At 48.3% G+C, this 16,726-nt stretch overlaps 3 protein-coding genes across 3 annotated transcripts; 2 read left to right on the forward strand and 1 right to left on the reverse strand.

The window, feature by feature from the left end:
• Window positions 1–491: 491 nt before the first annotated feature.
• LOC127347774 (putative F-box/kelch-repeat protein At1g15680) lies at window positions 492–2,400 on the forward strand. The gene is made up of 2 exons (XM_051373932.1): window positions 492–888; window positions 974–2,400. Exons 1-2 carry the CDS (start codon window positions 760–762, stop codon window positions 2,051–2,053), a joined length of 1,209 nt encoding a protein of 402 aa, XP_051229892.1. The 5' UTR covers window positions 492–759; the 3' UTR covers window positions 2,054–2,400.
• Window positions 2,401–4,751: 2,351 nt separating this feature from the next.
• On the forward strand, window positions 4,752–5,547 carry LOC139837988 (putative ripening-related protein 6). Its single transcript, XM_071827349.1, has one exon. It carries the CDS (start codon window positions 4,781–4,783, stop codon window positions 5,291–5,293), a length of 513 nt encoding a protein of 170 aa, XP_071683450.1. The 5' UTR covers window positions 4,752–4,780; the 3' UTR covers window positions 5,294–5,547.
• Window positions 5,548–6,650: 1,103 nt separating this feature from the next.
• Window positions 6,651–7,054, reverse strand: LOC139832021 (putative ripening-related protein 6). Its single transcript, XM_071821419.1, has 2 exons — window positions 6,903–7,054; window positions 6,651–6,792 (listed from the first exon to the last, which is right to left on the reverse strand). Exons 1-2 carry the CDS (start codon window positions 7,052–7,054, stop codon window positions 6,651–6,653), a joined length of 294 nt encoding a protein of 97 aa, XP_071677520.1.
• Between the last annotated feature and the right edge of the window lie 9,672 nt (window positions 7,055–16,726).

Genomic DNA, 16,726 nt, shown 5'->3' on the forward strand with positions numbered 1-16,726 from the left:
GCAAGTCGTCGAGCACCTTCTGTGCGCGGAGGTGGGACGGATTTGACGGCGCGTTCTGGGACGCGCTGGCGACGCGGCGGCGGCACGACCGGCGGGAGCCCCAGTCGCGACAACGGCGCAGACTCTCAGCAGAGATCAGACGCCCAACCGGCCGGGAAATCCAGCGGCGGCGGTGGGGTGGGAGGCGCGGGAACGAAGGAGCGACGAGAAAAGAGGCACGAACCAACGGTTTATGCAAATAGTCGCCGACATGTGGGAGCCCGCCTCGCTTTTCGGTGTGTCCGGCGTCCCGGTGCGTCCCCTGTGGGACGGGGACGGGCTCGGGGCGCCGGACACCGTATCGGGCCGCGCCGGATAAAAATGAGCTTTAAGGGACGTGGCTGAAACGCATTTTTTATCCGGTGCGCCCCAAATCTTTTTTGGGGAGGCGGCTGGAGATGCTCTTAAGCCTACGAGACCAAGGATCATGCAGTCTGCCAAACGCACCCTAGTCCTTTCCATCAGTTCTCACGGCCGTCACACAAAGTCGCCCTGTTTCGGAAAAAAGGTGACTCTGTCTGTTCCTGTGGTTCCCCTTTCCAGGCCTCATCCCCTCGGCGAGCTCCGGCGTGCTGCGACCTGCCGCCTGCGCCACCAGCCGCTATCTAATCGAGGGCCTCGTGGCATTGTTCCGCGGCCCCGGCTTCCGGCGACCTGCACCGCCAGGCACTGCCGAATCGAGGGCCTGTCGGCAGTGATCCGCGAGCCAGGCAGTTGGCGATGCGCCCAGGAGGAGGGGTAGATGGCTGCAAGGACAAGGGAAACCCACCGGCGACCGGACACCGGGGCGACGACAGGGACGCCCCATCCCCTTCGTCGCCGTTCCCCTCACCCGAGGGATCGTCTGAGGTTTGCTCGGCCACCTTTTTAGAAAAATCTTTGATCTAATCAGCGGAACCGGGAGCCTGAGTTGAACCGTCTCCACCATCTGTAGGATGAGCAGCAGCAGCATCCGGAGGTGAGCCTCCCGGAGGACGCCATCGTCGAGATCCTGTCGCGGGTGCCCTACAGGTCGCTCCGCCGCTTCAAGTGCGTGTCAAAGGCGTGGCTTGCCCTCTGCTCCGCCCCAGACATCCGCAGGAGGTCGCCGCAGACCCTGTCTGGCTTCTTCCACTTCACCACGGATGGCCTCAAGTTCCACAATTTGTCCGGGAGAGGCCCGCCTATGGTCGACCCCTCTCTACCTTTCTTGCGTGAAAGGTTCAAACTCGTCACGGTTGAACAATGCTGTAGCAGCCTTCTCCTCTGCCAATGTGTTTCAGAGGGACAGGAATATGATTATGTTGTGTGCAATCCCGCGACTGAGAGATGGGTTGTCTTGCCTCCGATAGTATTGCCGGATGGTCGACTCTTCGAGTTTTACGAGGGTAACATCTTCTTAGGTTTTGACACTGCCGCTGCATCCCGCTTTGTGGTGTTTGCGCCGTTGGCCGATTATTGCTACGAATTTCAGGAGGTAGCCATATATTCATCAGAAACTGGACGATGGACTTCTGTGCAGAGTGACTGGGGTTTCGGAACTATTCTTGTTGGTAATCCAGAATGTGTCTTCCTGAATGGGGTTATGCATTTGACTACACACTATTCCGCATCAGTAGTCACAGTCGACAATGAGCTGAAAGTTTGGAGGAAAATTAGAATGCCAGACATTACGGCAAGCAGCTATGGTAACGCTATTGCTTCCATTGGTCATTCTCAGGGATGCTTGCATGCGTGGTGGATAGATAACCATCATGACTACCAACTCTATGTTTGGGTTCTTGAGGATTATGACACTGGAAAGTGGATCCTAAGGCACACAGTTAACGTTTTAGAACTATTCGGAAGGCATCGTCGCAAAGGTACTGAGTTCTATAAGATGTTTGCAATTCATCCGGAATGTGATTTGATTTTCCTTACTGATGGGGAGAAAATGACAGTGTCATATGATATGGATAATCAGAAAGTAAATGTTATCAGCACTTCTAAAGAATTCTTGGATGGTCTACCTTATACCCCCTGTTTTGTGGAATGACTGTCAGATGGTCACTACAAGTCGGGACAGCTTCACAATCTTAGCATGACAACAAGAATCAGTGGTTGGTATGGACTTATTCTTATAGTTTTATGGCACTGGCTTGGAAATGTCCCAATTCCTATGTCTACGGTTTGGTATTTCGATGTCTTAATGTTCAGGTGTATGTCTTTTTGTGGCTATGAACGATATTGGTTATACAACTTTGTAAGGATAAAAGTTAGTTGTTTCAATGAATCTAGTCATTTGATCTATTCACTTTCATGTAGAACTAATTATTGTGTCCACTGGTTAGCTCTTATGTGGGGTAAGTGTAAGACACTGAGAGTGCATTATCTTACATAATCTATGTTTGAAACTGTTTGCATTGTTCGAAATAGCATGAATTGGAATGGAATTTATCTAATTAACCCATTTTTTATGCAAGTGAATATCTTCTATGTACAGCTTGTTGTCCATCGATGCGAAATATTGATGTTGGGCTGTTTCTATGCATTTTCATGATTTGAAATGCTTACATGTGGATTATCTATTCTATAGGTCAGCATGTACATAAATGATAAAGAAGTATTATTGTATTTTTTAAAACCTGCATGGCCTTACATTTATGGTTCAAAATGATGTGCAGTTTGAGAAACCTAGGAGACATATTTCATGTTGTTTCTTGATTAGGGACTTAGGGTAAGAGAATAACCTAAAAATATGTGCAACGTTCATCACTATGCCACTTATTCTCTCCGTATTTTGATTTTTTCTTTGATTTAGCTGTCCATGACCATTCTCTGACTTCAATTAGAAAAATCTATGTTGCTGTCCGTGTAAATTTATTTGTTAGCATCTTACCATTTTGTTGACTACAATATTATCTTATAGGACTTTCTTGTCCATGACCAAGAATTTCAAATTGTGTATCGAATTTCTAACCATGCAAATTGAATTATTTTCTAATTAGTCAATTTAATCAAACTGATCCCCTGTTCTGGTTCAGTTGTTGCTTTGGAAGATCTGACCACTCAGACTCTATTGTATCTGGTTACTAAAACAGGTATGCATTCTGTCTAGTGTGGCCAACTTTCTATACTTGTAAAGTTCAATGAATAAAAAATGAAATCAATGCTACATGGGCATGGCATCCAAATCATGCAAGTTGATACCTGCAACTTAGTATTTAACTTACTCCCTCTCTCACAGATTATTAAACGTGCGCGTACCCCTAGGTCGCAAATTTGATCAAGTTAGTAGCATTAGTTATATGTTATAAAAAATATATCATTAGAAAGTTTAGATGTTCTATTTTATAATGATATAATTTTTGCATTATATAATTTAAATTATATAGGTTAAATTGGTGACCTAGGGATACATGGGAAGACTAGTAAACTTAGACGGAGGGAGTATTACTATTCATTATTTGACCCTTCTTTTTATTACAATCTGTGCACGGCAACAGTTTTGGCATTATGATGACTTCCATTACTGCTAGTATACTGCCTTTAGCTCTGCATTCAGTCAAATCCTAGAAGTTCTAAGCAATCTTACCTGTTGCTTTGGCAACTGAAAGTCTCAAATTCCTTTGAGTCGATCGTTTTTTCAAGAGGTTGTTCTCTGCTAAATTGTATGACCCATGCTGCTGAAAGAACCCCACTGGGCTCACTTACTCATCAATTGATGAAGTGGAGAGATAAGCTTTGATTGACCGGGCTGACTGTTGGTGTTTTTTTCTTGAGCTAGTAGAAGTGTTAGTGAATTAACCCCCTTGCTTCCGAAAACGATCACTTGTCAAAAGCTGAAATGGAGGAGGAAATTATTGTTAGTTAACTTAGGACTATCTTGTAATTTTTGAATATTTCAAGCCAGCCTTTTCTAAGCAATTTCTTGGTAGAGCAGTATTCCACTTGATGCACACGTGGGGCATTGAGGTTTATCTATGTTCCGAAAACAATTATGAGATTTGTAGCATCATAAGGAAAATGATTTTATAAGTGTGTACACATGGGGTAATAAACCTTCTATTTTTTAAGAAAAAACATACTGTATGCAAATTTTGAATTGCAAATGGAAAGTAATGCACGAAAAATGTTGCTGCTTAAAACAAAATTGTCTTTCTAATATTTTTAGTATATAGACCCTCAATGTTTTACCCCCCAAAAATGGACGATGATCTGGTGCCCAAACCTTTCTAGATGGTTCGTGCGATTACTTCTACGAGAAAGAACTGCATTGTATCCAGTACCTACCCACAATACATTTCCTGCTCCATGATTACTCAGCTAGGATCTTGGATTCTTCCTTGCTTCGAGAGGTAAAAACTAATAGTACCATCTCTCTGCCAAGAGCGACTTGCCCTGTTCTATCTTCAGTTATTACCGTTGTAACATTAGCGACAGCATGCAATCCAAAAGAGCTTGTCTCTACAATTCAGTTGTCTTCCATGCATGTTCCAACAAAGCCATTTTAATTAGGCCTGTATCGAGCATACCGGTCGAGAGAGTATCTTAGTCAGCTTAAATTTCCTTGTACTCATCTAATAAGTAATTAGTTAGGAAGCCTTGACGGGAACCACACAAGAGGCCAGGAGCCACACAAGTGCAGCTAATTAAGTACGGCATATTCCAAGCTTGGCCTGCAGCTAGCCTCCTGAGCCTATATAAAGGAACTCCCCTGACCAGACACAACTCAGACCAGTACCAGTGTACCCACGGCAAGTCAAGTGTAAGGCTTAGCAATATGGCGAACGCCAAGCTTGTTGTAGTCGTGGCCACGCTCGTGATCCTCCTGGAGGTGTCAACGTGCACCCTGGCCCGGCACCACGGCAAGCCAGACCCGTGCAGCGGCGAGGACGACGGCTCCGCGGTGGGCACACTGCACAAGCACAAGAAGCCTGGCCACTGCCCATCGCCAGGCGGCGGCGGTGGCACACCTGGCATCATGACAGTGAACGGGTTCCAGAAAGGTGAGGATGGTGGGGAGCCGTCGGAGTGCGACGGCAAGTACCACAGCGACAAGACCTTGATTGTGGCGCTGTCCACACGGTGGTACGCCGGCGGGCGACGGTGCCACAAGCCGATCCGCATCACGAGCAAGCAAAACGGGCGCACTGTCGTGGCCCGAGTGGTGGACGAGTGCGACTCCAACCACGGCTGCAAGGATAATATTGTGGATACCTCTCAGGCCGTGTGGGATGCGCTCGGGCTTGACAGCAACATCGGCGAGGTTCCAGTCACATGGTCCGACGCATGAAACCCACGGCGAGCCGGGGAGGCCATTGGGATGTAGCGTTCCCGAGTCAAGCGTCAGTGTCGTTGCTAATCTCGATGGATATAACCGTATAGGTACTTGGTCGAGTAGCAGAATAAATAAACTATACTAGTATGGATGATAGTGTGGGTTTATCATCTTGTCATCTTGTGAGAGTGTCACCCTTACCTAATGTACTTCTTGTTGTCAGTAGTCTCAGTTTGATTTGTTTCTGTTAACATGTTTGCATTGTGCACTGTCGATTGTTCCATTCACATTATGACTGATGATTAGGCGTTGTTTCTTTGGGGCGCCACCCTGGAAATTTAGTTAAGTACAAAGCAGTCAAACTAGACCGTGAATTTTGGCCATATGTAAAGTTCCAAACCTCCAATCAACATGACATATTGCGGGAAACCATGACTCATCCCCACCTAGCTCAGTTAGTAAATCCTTCGTATAAACCAGCCTGGAATTTTCACAACTGCCGAATTCTGATTGATGAAGCCGACGGAAGCATATATGAATTGGTAATCACCAATGCATGCTTAAGACACTTTGAACGTTAATTGATTATTATAAGAAACTAGCATCTCGCAACTTTTTGTCGAAATGGCATGGGGTCATCCCATTTTCATCAAAAAAAGCAAACGAAATTCGGAGCGTTATGCTGAAAGACAATATTATAACATGGGATATATGATGACATGAACGGTATATGCTCAAAGGATAGGATATAATTTGCACATCATCTGATGCTCGAGTAACAACCAAAACGGGGCATTTTTTTCTTCTTCTGTATACCTTGAGTTGTCGTTATCGTGAGCTGGAGTAATATATATCCTGTGTGGATTTTCAGTTTCAAGCCACTTGTTAGTACACGTGCGTATTGGAACTACGTTCCTAATTAAGAATTTTCTTATGCCCCGTTAAGCATTTCTCGCGGTTTAAGAAGATAATTACTTATCACCTGGACCTTTCAAAAAAAAAAAACGTTTTTACCCACCATGATAAGCATATCATTCTAGCCTTCAATATTGATGCTACGCAGCCAAGAATATATGGTTTTAGTGATGCTTTATAAGAGGAAGAAAGGAAAATCAACAAGACGACTCTTTCAACAAAGATTTTCATAACTTGATTAATGCATGCATGTATACATTATAGGAAATACGATCACAGTTCTCCGGTGCGACCTTAAACACAAATATCTGGTTTATTGAGTACTTCATCATCGTCCTAGTCTCCTAGATGATAATACGTAGATAGAAACATAAAAAAGACGCATCGCCATTTGTGAGTGCCCACCCGGCCCGCGCATGCAGGGCCTACCCTATTATTCACTGGTACATGCATGGTTTCAGGAGTCCGACCATGTGACGGACACCTCACCGATGTTGGTGTCAAGCCCAAGAGCGTTCCACACGGCGACAGAGGTGTCCACGATGTTGTCCTTGCAGCCATGCCTACTGTCGCACTCATCCACCACGCGCGCCAGCACACTACGACCGGTTTGGTCGTTCCTGATACGGATCATCCTTTGGCACCGAATCCCGCCCTCGTACCACACAGTGGACAGAGCCGCCAGCATCTCCCCTTGTTGTTGTGGAACTTTCCGTCGCACTCCGCTGGCTCACCCTCGCCCGGCTCGAACCCGTTCAAGGTCATCGTCGCCGGCATTTGCTCGATCGCCATGACGCGCGTCGACGCATGCAGCAGGATCACCACGAGCACGGCCAGGGCTGCGAGCGTAGCGTGCGCCATTGCTAGGCCTAATGATCAAGCTCCTGCACTCCTGCTAGCTGCTTAGATTTGCATGCGCTAATGTTAGACTGTGTATAGCTTCTGTGTATGTGTACGGGTATTGTACCTATTGTAACACACCCATATATATATGTGATAGGCCACCCAGTTTAGGGTTGAGCCGGTTCCCCCAAATCATTGTCTTACATGGTATCAGACTTGGTTACGTCCCACGCTTCCGCCCCAACGCAACCCTAGCCACCGCCGCCGACCCGCCGATCGCCGCCGCCTTCGTCTACCGATCGTCGCCGTCGTCGACTCGTCATCATGTCGGGTGCGGCTGCCTCCTCTTCGTCCACTGCGGGTTATCTTCCGGCTTCCCTGGCAGCTCTTCTCTCTCGTCCGCTCGACCCGTCCGCCTCCACCATGGCGCCGATCGGAACGAGGAGCATCGGCTCCTTCTACTCGCAGCAGCCTTTGGCGTCTTCATCGCCGGCCACGGACGTTGCGATCTCGCCGCTGGCCTTTGCGCCGTCGGCCTCTTCGACGGCCTGGATGGTCGGGTCCTCCGCGTCGGGCTCTGCCCTGATGCATCCTGCCCTCATGGCGCCTTCGCCCCCGGCTGGCTCTTTGGTCGCGCCGGCCGTCTCCGCCTCTGGCACGCCCGTGCCGGTCGTCTCCGCCTCTGGCGCCCCTGCGCCGTCCGTTCCTGCCGCTACGGCGTATACGCCTCCGGCAGTCTTCACCACGGGCGCGCTGCCTCCGCCGTTTCACTTTGGAAACTGCATCACCGTCAAGCTTACGCCGGATAATTATATATTCTGGCGTGCTCAGGTTCTCCCGCTGCTTGGGAGTCACTATCTCATTGGCTATGTCGATGGGTCTCTTCCCTGCGCCCCGGCGCTGGTCGACAGCGTCAACGGACCGGTGTACAACCCGGCGCACCGCGTCTGGACCGGGCAGGACCAGGCGATTCTGTCCTCCATCCAAGGCTCACTCTCTCCCGCGGTGTCCGGGCTCCTCGTCTTCGCCAAGACCTCGCAGGAGGCATGGATGATCCTCGAGCGTTCTTTTGGCTCGCAGTCGCAGGCTCGCGCCAGTGCCCTTCGTCGTGAGCTCAATGAATGTGAGAAGCTTGACTCCACTGCTACTGAGTTCTACAACAAGGTCAAGGGTCTTGCTGATACGCTGGCATCCATTGGACTCCCTCTCACCGACTCCGAGTTTAACTCGCACATTGTCAATGGGTTGGATGAGGAGTACGACGGTCTGGTGGAAATCATCAATGAGCGGGCTCAAACAAACCCTCTCATGGCGCATGAGGTCTACTCGCGCCTCCTCCTTACTGAGCAGCGCGTCGAGGCGCGCCGGTCTCACCGCGCCCGCGGCGGAGGAGGCCTCTCCGCCAACGCCGCCTACAAGGGCGCTCCGCCCTCTGCCTCCGGGAAGGCGCCTCCACCGTCTCCGTCGTCGCCTGCCATCCCCACGTCGTTACCAGGAAGTGGCGGGCGCCGCCAGTGCCAGCTTTGTGGCTATGATGGTCACTGGGCGTCCAAGTGTCACCGCCGCTTTCAGAAAAGCTTCCTTGGTCTTGGCAATGACGGCAAAGATACGCGCAACACTGCCCGTCAAGTTGCCATGGCGGATCGGCCTGCATCGCAGCCCAAGCAGTCCCAGCCTCAGGGGCAAACTCAGTCCTACTCTGTTGATCCATACTGGTACATGGATTCTGGGGCCACTGAGCACCTGACGAGCGAGATGGGTAAACTGCAAACGAAGGAGCCCTACCGGGGCTCCGACAAGGTCCACACCGCCAATGGAGCAGGTATGCATATATCTCATATTGGTCAAGCATCTCTTGTCACTAGTCATGCACATAGGAGTCTCCACATTCGCAATATTCTTCGAGTTCCATCTGTGACGCGTAATCTTCTTTCAGTTCCTCGCCTAACATGTGATAATAATGTGTTTTGTGAATTTCATCCTTTTTGATCTTTTCATTAAGGACCGGGAAACGCGGGAGGTTCTGCTTAGTGGGCGCCTTTGCCAAGGTCTCTACCGTTTGGAGCATCCTGGAGTCTCTCGGGTTTTTACTGGAGTTCGCGTCTCGCCGTCACAGTGGCATGCTCGCCTTGGGCATCCAGCCACACCTATTGTTCGCCATGTTTTGCGTCGTCATGAGCTTCCTAGCATTCCTAGCAATAAAGATGTAGCAGTGTGTGATGCTTGTCAGCAGGGGAAGAGTCATCAACTTCCTTTTTCGGAGTCTATTCGTGAGGTGAAACACCCTCTAGAGCTTGTTTTTTCTGATGTATGGGGTCCTGCCCAAACCTCTATTAGTGGCCATAATTATTATGTCAGTTTCGTTGATGCCTACAGTCGTTTCACTTGGCTTTATCTCATTAAGCGTAAATCTGATGTGTTTGATATTTTTGTTCAGTTTCAAAAGCATGTTGAGCGCCTTCTCAAGCATAAGATTGTTCACGTTCAGTCGGATTGGGGGGGTGAATATCGCAACCTCAACTCTTTCTTCCAGTCGCTTGGGATTGCACATCGCTTAGCATGTCCACATACACATCAGCAGAATGGTTCAGTAGAACGTAAGCATCGTCATATTGTTGAAACTGGTCTCACTCTTTTGGCTCATGCATCGGTTCCTTTTCGGTTTTGGAGTGATGCTTTCACCACTGCATGTTTTCTCATCAACCGTATCCCCACACGTGTTCTTAATATGAAGACCCCTATTGAGCTCTTGCTTCATGAACAGCCGGACTATACCTTTTTTAAGGTGTTTGGCTGTGCTTGCTGGCCCCATCTTCGCCCATACAATAAACGCAAGCTTGAGTTCCGATCCAAAAAGTGTGTCTTTCTTGGCTATAGTTCCTTGCATAAAGGTTACAAATGCCTCCATGTTCCCACTAATCGTGTGTACATATCTCGGGATGTCGTGTTTGATGAGCACATGTTTCCTTTTGCTCAACTCCCTGTGTCTCCCACCGCACCTCCACCTATGCATTCATCCTCTATTGCTTCTGACCAATTTGATGATGTTGCATACTCTCCTGTATTATTGCCTAACCATGGTGCAGGCACTGGACGTGGGGCTCGGTTGGAACTTTTGGAAGATGCATTGGAAACTTCCTCACCTGTGCACACTGATGTGCACGTCGATCACGCCGTGCCCTTGCATGGCCTTGGTTCCCGTGCCCATGCAGGGCCGGCCGACCCACTCTCGACGCCTGGTGCGTCTTCGCCCTCCACGGCTGGGCCGTCTGGCTCCCGCCCAGGGTCGCCCGCCACGCCGTCGTCGCCTGTCTCTCCTGGGCCGTCTCTCTCGCCGAGCAGCCCAGGCAGTACGCCATCGCCATCATCGCCTGATGCGTCGCCTCGCAGCGCGTCGCCCAGCCTCTCGCCGGCTGGGTCGTCGCTGTCTCCTTCGCCCAGTCTCTCTCCGACTGGGCCTTCGACGGCTGCTCCGTCGACCTCGACAGCTCCTGACTTGCGCCCGCATACGCGCAGTCGTAGTGGCATTTTTTGCCCCAATGAGCGCACTGATGGGACCGTTGCCTGGCATGCGGCATGTATGGCTGCTGCTATTACGGATCCTACCTCTGAGCCTCGCACTTACCAGGCTGCTATGAGTATTCCTCACTGGCGAGAGGCCATGGAACAGGAGTATCAGGCTCTTCTTCGTAATGAGACATGGACTCTTGTTCCCTCACCACCGAAGGTCAATATTATTGATTCCAAGTGGGTTTTTAAGGTGAAGAAGCATGCTGATGGCTCTATTGAGCGCTATAAAGCGCGTCTTGTTGCTAGAGGATTTCGGCAGCGTTATGGTCTTGATTATGAGGATACCTTTAGTCCAGTGGTCAAGCCTACTACTATCCGGCTTCTTCTCTCTATTGCAGTCACTCGAGGTTGGTCTCTCCGTCAGCTTGATGTGCAGAATGCTTTCCTTCATGGAGTATTGGAGGAGGAGGTCTATATGCGGCAGCCACCTGGCTTTGCAGATCCTAACCACCCTGATTATATCTGCCATCTCACCAAAGCACTGTATGGCTTGAAGCAAGCTCCTCGTGCCTGGCATGCCCGTCTTGCGACTGCTCTTCGTGCTCATGGTTTTTCGCCTTCCACAGCTGACTCATCCTTATTTCTTCTGCACAAGCCCACAGTCACTATGTACTTGTTGGTCTATGTAGATGATATTATTCTAGTCAGCTCGTCTCAGGTTGCTGCAGATGCTCTTGTTTGCTCTCTTGGTGCTGATTTTGCTGTCAAAGATCTTGGGAGGCTTCATTACTTTCTTGGTGTGGAGGTTTCTCCTCGTGCTGCCGGGTTGACTATGACACAAAAGAAGTACTCGTTGGAGCTCTTGCAGCGAGCCGGGATGCTGAAGTGCAAGCCCATTGCCACGCCCATGTCTTCCACTGACAAGCTCACTGCTGTTGATGGTATGCTTCTGTCTCCTGCGGATGCGACAGAATACAGGAGCATTGTTGGTGGTCTTCAGTACTTGACGATTACGAGACCCGATATCTCCTTTGCTGTCAACAGAGTTTGTCAATATTTACAGGCGCCACGTGACACTCATTGGTCTGCTGTTAAGCGCATTTTGCGCTATGTTTGACTCACAGTGTCTCATGGCCTTCATATCCGGCCGCATCCCTCAGGGGTTCTTTCGGCGTTTTCTGATGCGGACTGGGCTGGTAGTCCAGATGACAGGCGATCCACGGGGGGCTATGCTGTGTTCTATGGCTCTAGTTTGATCGCCTGGAGTGCTCGCAAACAAAGCGATCAAGTTTCTCGCAGCGATCGAAGCTGAGTATAAGGCTGTTGGTGATGCTACTGCAGAGATTATTTGGGTACAGTCCTTGCTTCGGGAATTGGGTATGTCCCAAGCGCAGCCTCCTATTCTTTGGTGTGATAACATTGGTGCTACATACCTCTCGGCTAATCCGGTATTCCATGCCCGAATGAAACACATCGAAGTTGACTTTCACTTTGTACGGGAACGCGTGTCACAGAAGCAACTCCAGATCAAGTTCATCTCTTCTAAAGATCAACTTGCAGACATCTTCACTAAGCCTTTGCCTTTACCACAGTTTGAGGCTTGTAGGCGCAATCTTACCCTTCTAGATTCTTTGAGAAGTGGCTAAGATTGAGGGAGGGTGTTAGACTGTGTATAGCTTCTGTGTATGTGTACGTGTATTGTACCTATTGTAACACACCCATATATATATGTGATAGGCCACCCAGTTTAGGGTTGAGCCGGTTCCCCCAAATCATTGTCTTACAGCTAAACTTGCTCGTGGGTGCTTATGGCGTCTGATTTAACTTTTTTCGATAAAGGGAATATATTAATATCGAGAGATACCAATTACATCCAGCCTCTGCAACAACGCACCACTCTAATGGCACTACGGATGCACACAGCCAAAAAAAGGAAAAGAAAACTAAGAAACAAAAGTCCCGCTACAGTATCACGGACCTAACAACAACAATACATCCACCACCATGACAACACCTGAATTGCAGACTCTCCAAAAAACGACGCCTCCAAGAAGGGAACAGTGCTCCAACACCGTCGTCGCCCGATCAAAGATCTTAGGTTTTCACCATGAAGATAGTCCCCACTCTCAAAACAATGCCTCCACCAAGGTCACTGCCAGGCACAACCAGTTAAGACCAGACCTTGGGTTTTCACCCTGAAAGGTAGAACTCTGCGCTTCACATGTGTTATCGCCCCCACTTTCATACCGCTGCTGTGAAGCCCGGACACCAAGCAAGCCCCTCAACAGCGCGGAGACTTGAACCTCCCTTAGCTAGTCCTCCCCTCCGGCCTTCATGAAATTCTCTTCTTCCGACTTTCATCATGGATCCATAGTCACTCGATGTCAACACAGAAAAAGAACTTCGCGCCGCTCCCTCCAGAACCAAACGGTCGGAATAAACGCATGGGTGCGTACGACCGAATACCTCCGATCCAGCAAACTCCAGGCAAAGCACTGTTACATTCACCGGCGGAACCTTCCGGAACTCAATCCTCCGGCCAGATCACGAGTCCAGGCCTCCGGTAGGTCCTCCTCTTCACGCAAGAGAGGCCCTAGGACCGCCGCCTTTATTCAGGCCGGACACCCACGTCGGCGACCATCCCGGGCTGGCCAACCCAACCCCCCACCGGCGACACCATCGCCGGCTTCCATGCACCTCCATCTCACCGCCGGATGGCGATGATAGATCAAAAATCCACGACCACCAAGCGCAGGCCGACCCTCTCCGGCGAAGAAAAGGCCACCTCCTCCGTCAAACCCAAGGCTGCTGCCCCGGGCGCCCTCGTGTCGCGGAAGATGCCCGAGATCGCCTCCACGCACCAACGAGAGGCGGGGGTGGATGGCATGGCGCAGACCGAGGGTCTGGCCGCCGCCCACCACCAACCCCTGCCGGAGTGCTGCGGGAAGCCGACGAGAAGAGGGAGACCGCAGCGCCGCCCATCCCACCCGCGCCGACCGGTCCGCCAGGGGACAGCCGACGGGAGGAGGGCCGCCGCCGTCGTCGCCCATCCCACGCGCGTCTGCTCCGCCAAGCATCGAGGAGGTGGGGATCCAGCCGCCGATCTCCACGCGGCGACGAGGAAGGGCCCCCGCCGCCGCCACGCCCCGAGGGACTTTGCCCCGGCGGCGCTACCGGCGGCGGTGGCGGCGGAGGGTTGGGGGCGGAGGGTTAGGGTTAGGGTTTGGGGCGTCTGATTTAACTGGTTTATATAGACGAACATTGCTGTCTTGTGTGCATCTATTATTCCCTCCGTCCTAGTTTGTAAGTCACAATTTTTGAATATCTTGGCCCAAGGTACTAGCTGATTGGGTCTCATTTTCTCTCTCTCATTGGTGCATGCAGTCTCTTTCTCTCTCATTGGTTCTCTTTCTCTTCCTCATTGGTGCATGCAACCCCTTTCTCTCCCTTATTAAATAAAATTATGCCTTAGAGGTGGAGGTTATGGGACAAATAGTTTTTGAGAATATGACTTTCTAGGACGGAGGGAGTATTTGTTTCGGAACTGCGACAGTAGCTAGCTTATTCCTTTTCTAAAGACGAGCACGATACCCCACGATCGATCGATGTGCCCGATACGGGAATAGGACTGCTTAACGGCTTGTTTCGGGGACACTTGTGTAGTTGTGTGCGGTGTAAAACGATGTGTTTGGATTTGATGGTGTGGCTAAGTATTACAGCGGTAATACCCGAGCGAAAATGGCAACTGAGCTCAGGACTACTCCATGTAGTAGCTATATATAAACAATCTCAACTTCTCAAGCCAGCTGTTAAACACGCATCTAAAATGTGCTTCTAGAATAAGCATCACGTCAGTAGTAGTATGCAGCTCCTTTCAGGATAATCAATACTTATGTCCGAGTAAGTACCATGTGTTGTAGGATCACTACATAGCTAGGTACTGTTAGTGGTTAGCTTAACTATTAGCCATAAATTTCTGAAAGTTCGAAAATACATGATGATATAGATATGGGAAATGCACTGCATTACGCAACTTACCGCTGCCTTTTACATGCATACTAGGAAGCTATGCGCGGCGGCATGTCACGGCCGTGGACAGGGAAATGATGGTAGAGCTATTGAAGAAGGTAGTGATAGCTTGGTTAGGAAAATTCTGTGCTTCACCCCTGAAACCTTACACAAATACAACCTCTTCCCTAATAGTGAGGCTGCGTGAACCATTTTAGTCTGTGATTTGATCGAAGTTGCACCCAAAAATCTTAGTGTTCTTCCATACGAAGGAGAATCCATCGGACAAAACTTCAAATGAAAAGTAAACAAAAAGAACAAACGTGGCCATCCAACTATTTGACGTAGTAAAAAAGAATAACTTTTGAATAACATATTTCTTAATGAAATTAAAGTATTTCCAATAAGAGTTAGTTACTTTAGAATTTACTATAATTCTCTTGATCACTAAGTAGATAATAGAGGTAACATATTGAGGAAACATGTTAAGATTCATCTAGTGCTTGCATATACATAATAGAGCATGAACATACAAGGTAAAGTACATTGATATTACCTTAGATGTATGCTTTTGTTGTTGATAACACTCTTATTACATGAAGAAGCAGTGAAGTGTGATGACATGAAAGTAACAATTTAGGGGGTTCACATTAAGCTTCTACTACTTGATCACATAATGGTTATTAAAGGTGAAGACATGGGATTAACAATTTCATTTCCATTTGCAATTTGTAAAATTTCAGTACAACAACATGCATTTCATTTACTTGGCAAACGTTCTAAAGTATTTGCTAAAGTAAGATTATCACTCTTAATATCTTCCTAGGGGTCTGGAATTACATTGCTAAGTGATGTTAAAATCAAGTAAGGGGTTGCTTATGATTCAATATAGTTGTAAAGGAAACAATTACTAAATAAAGTCTTAAAGCCAGTGAATAACCTTTGAATACAAGTGGATAATATTTGCAGACATTCCTGAAATTTACTAATTAAAATAATTAAGGAAAATAGTTTTAAAACTTAAGTCTGAATAATTTACCAATTAATACTATGATAACAAAATAAGCTTAAGGTTATTGTGTTCTTGAGTTTATAAAGTATGAATCACTACTTTACAATATTAATTTTTAATATTTTTATTGGCAATTTATAATAAAAGAAGAGGCATAAACAAAGTTTATTGAATGATGGAATTTTATTTCACATAAACACATGAGGTTAAAGTTTAAAAAAATGATCTTATTTTTGTGATCACTTCAATATCTTTTTTGTATTTTTATGATATTTATATATATAGTTATGAATTTCCTAAGTTTGTACTATTTTCTGCAATTTAAATGGACACTTACTTTTTGTACCCTGGCAAACCTAGACCTCGGTCACTGACTGGTGGGGTTAGATCCACCTTAGCAGCCACGTGGGCATGGACTGGGTCAAAATCGCTGACTCGGCTTGGCGGCATGGCTATTGTGTGGTCGTCGGCGACGGTAGCAAGGTTCTAGGTTTCACGCAGCTGCTAGAGTGGGCTAGTTGATACAAGGCTTCACCCTAAACCTAAAAGTGGCGGCGCCCCCTTGAAATGGTCACCGAAGCTTCCTCCTGTGAACTCTACTACACTGGCGATCAACGGCATACAATGCTAGGGCAATACATAAGGATATAAGATGCTAGAATAAGATATATGGGCGCGAAATCATACCCTGAAGCTGATGGTCTGGTCTACGATGCTGATTGAGGAGGAGAAGATGACACGATCGCTATTTTCGATGATGGCCGGTGAAACAGAACACCCAAATTAGACAATTCCAAACTCCCCTCGATGCTCATCTCCTCCATGATAATCTGCACGGAGAAGCGCTTCTCCCAGACCCCTTCATGGTCCATGGGGTTCCTTCAATGGATGGGCATGTTCTAAACTCCGGCGATGGCTTTCGATGGATTGCGAGGTACATAGAGAGGATTAGTGAGATTTGGGAATGGTGGCGAAGAACAACGACCCTGAGGCGATGCTCTAGGTGTTTTTATAGCTCCAAGCAAGCTCGAAAACATCACCATTGTGGCGAGGATGGAGGAGATGCGAAGGTGATCTAGATTAGGGTTTTGAGTATGAATCTTGGCATCAAGGGTGTCTACGGATGCATAGAGGTTGAAGAAGAGTTGTGGAATGGTCCA

Source organism: Lolium perenne, chromosome 1 (genome assembly GCF_019359855.2).
Source record: "Lolium perenne isolate Kyuss_39 chromosome 1, Kyuss_2.0, whole genome shotgun sequence".
Classification (NCBI taxonomy): Eukaryota; Viridiplantae; Streptophyta; class Magnoliopsida; order Poales; family Poaceae; genus Lolium; species Lolium perenne.

Coding starts and splice junctions, on each gene's coding strand:
- LOC127347774 (XM_051373932.1), top strand. CDS start 760: ATGCGCCCAGGAGGAGGGGTAGATGGCTGCAAGGACAAGGGAAACCCA. Junction 889..973: donor CACCCGAGGGATCGTCTGAG/GTTTGCTCGGCC, acceptor CACCATCTGTAG/GATGAGCAGCAGCAGCATCC.
- LOC139832021 (XM_071821419.1), bottom strand. CDS start 7,054: ATGGCGCACGCTACGCTCGCAGCCCTGGCCGTGCTCGTGGTGATCCTG. Junction 6,793..6,902: donor CCAGCGGAGTGCGACGGAAA/GTTCCACAACAA, acceptor AACCGGTCGTAG/TGTGCTGGCGCGCGTGGTGG.
- LOC139837988 (XM_071827349.1), top strand. CDS start 4,781: ATGGCGAACGCCAAGCTTGTTGTAGTCGTGGCCACGCTCGTGATCCTC.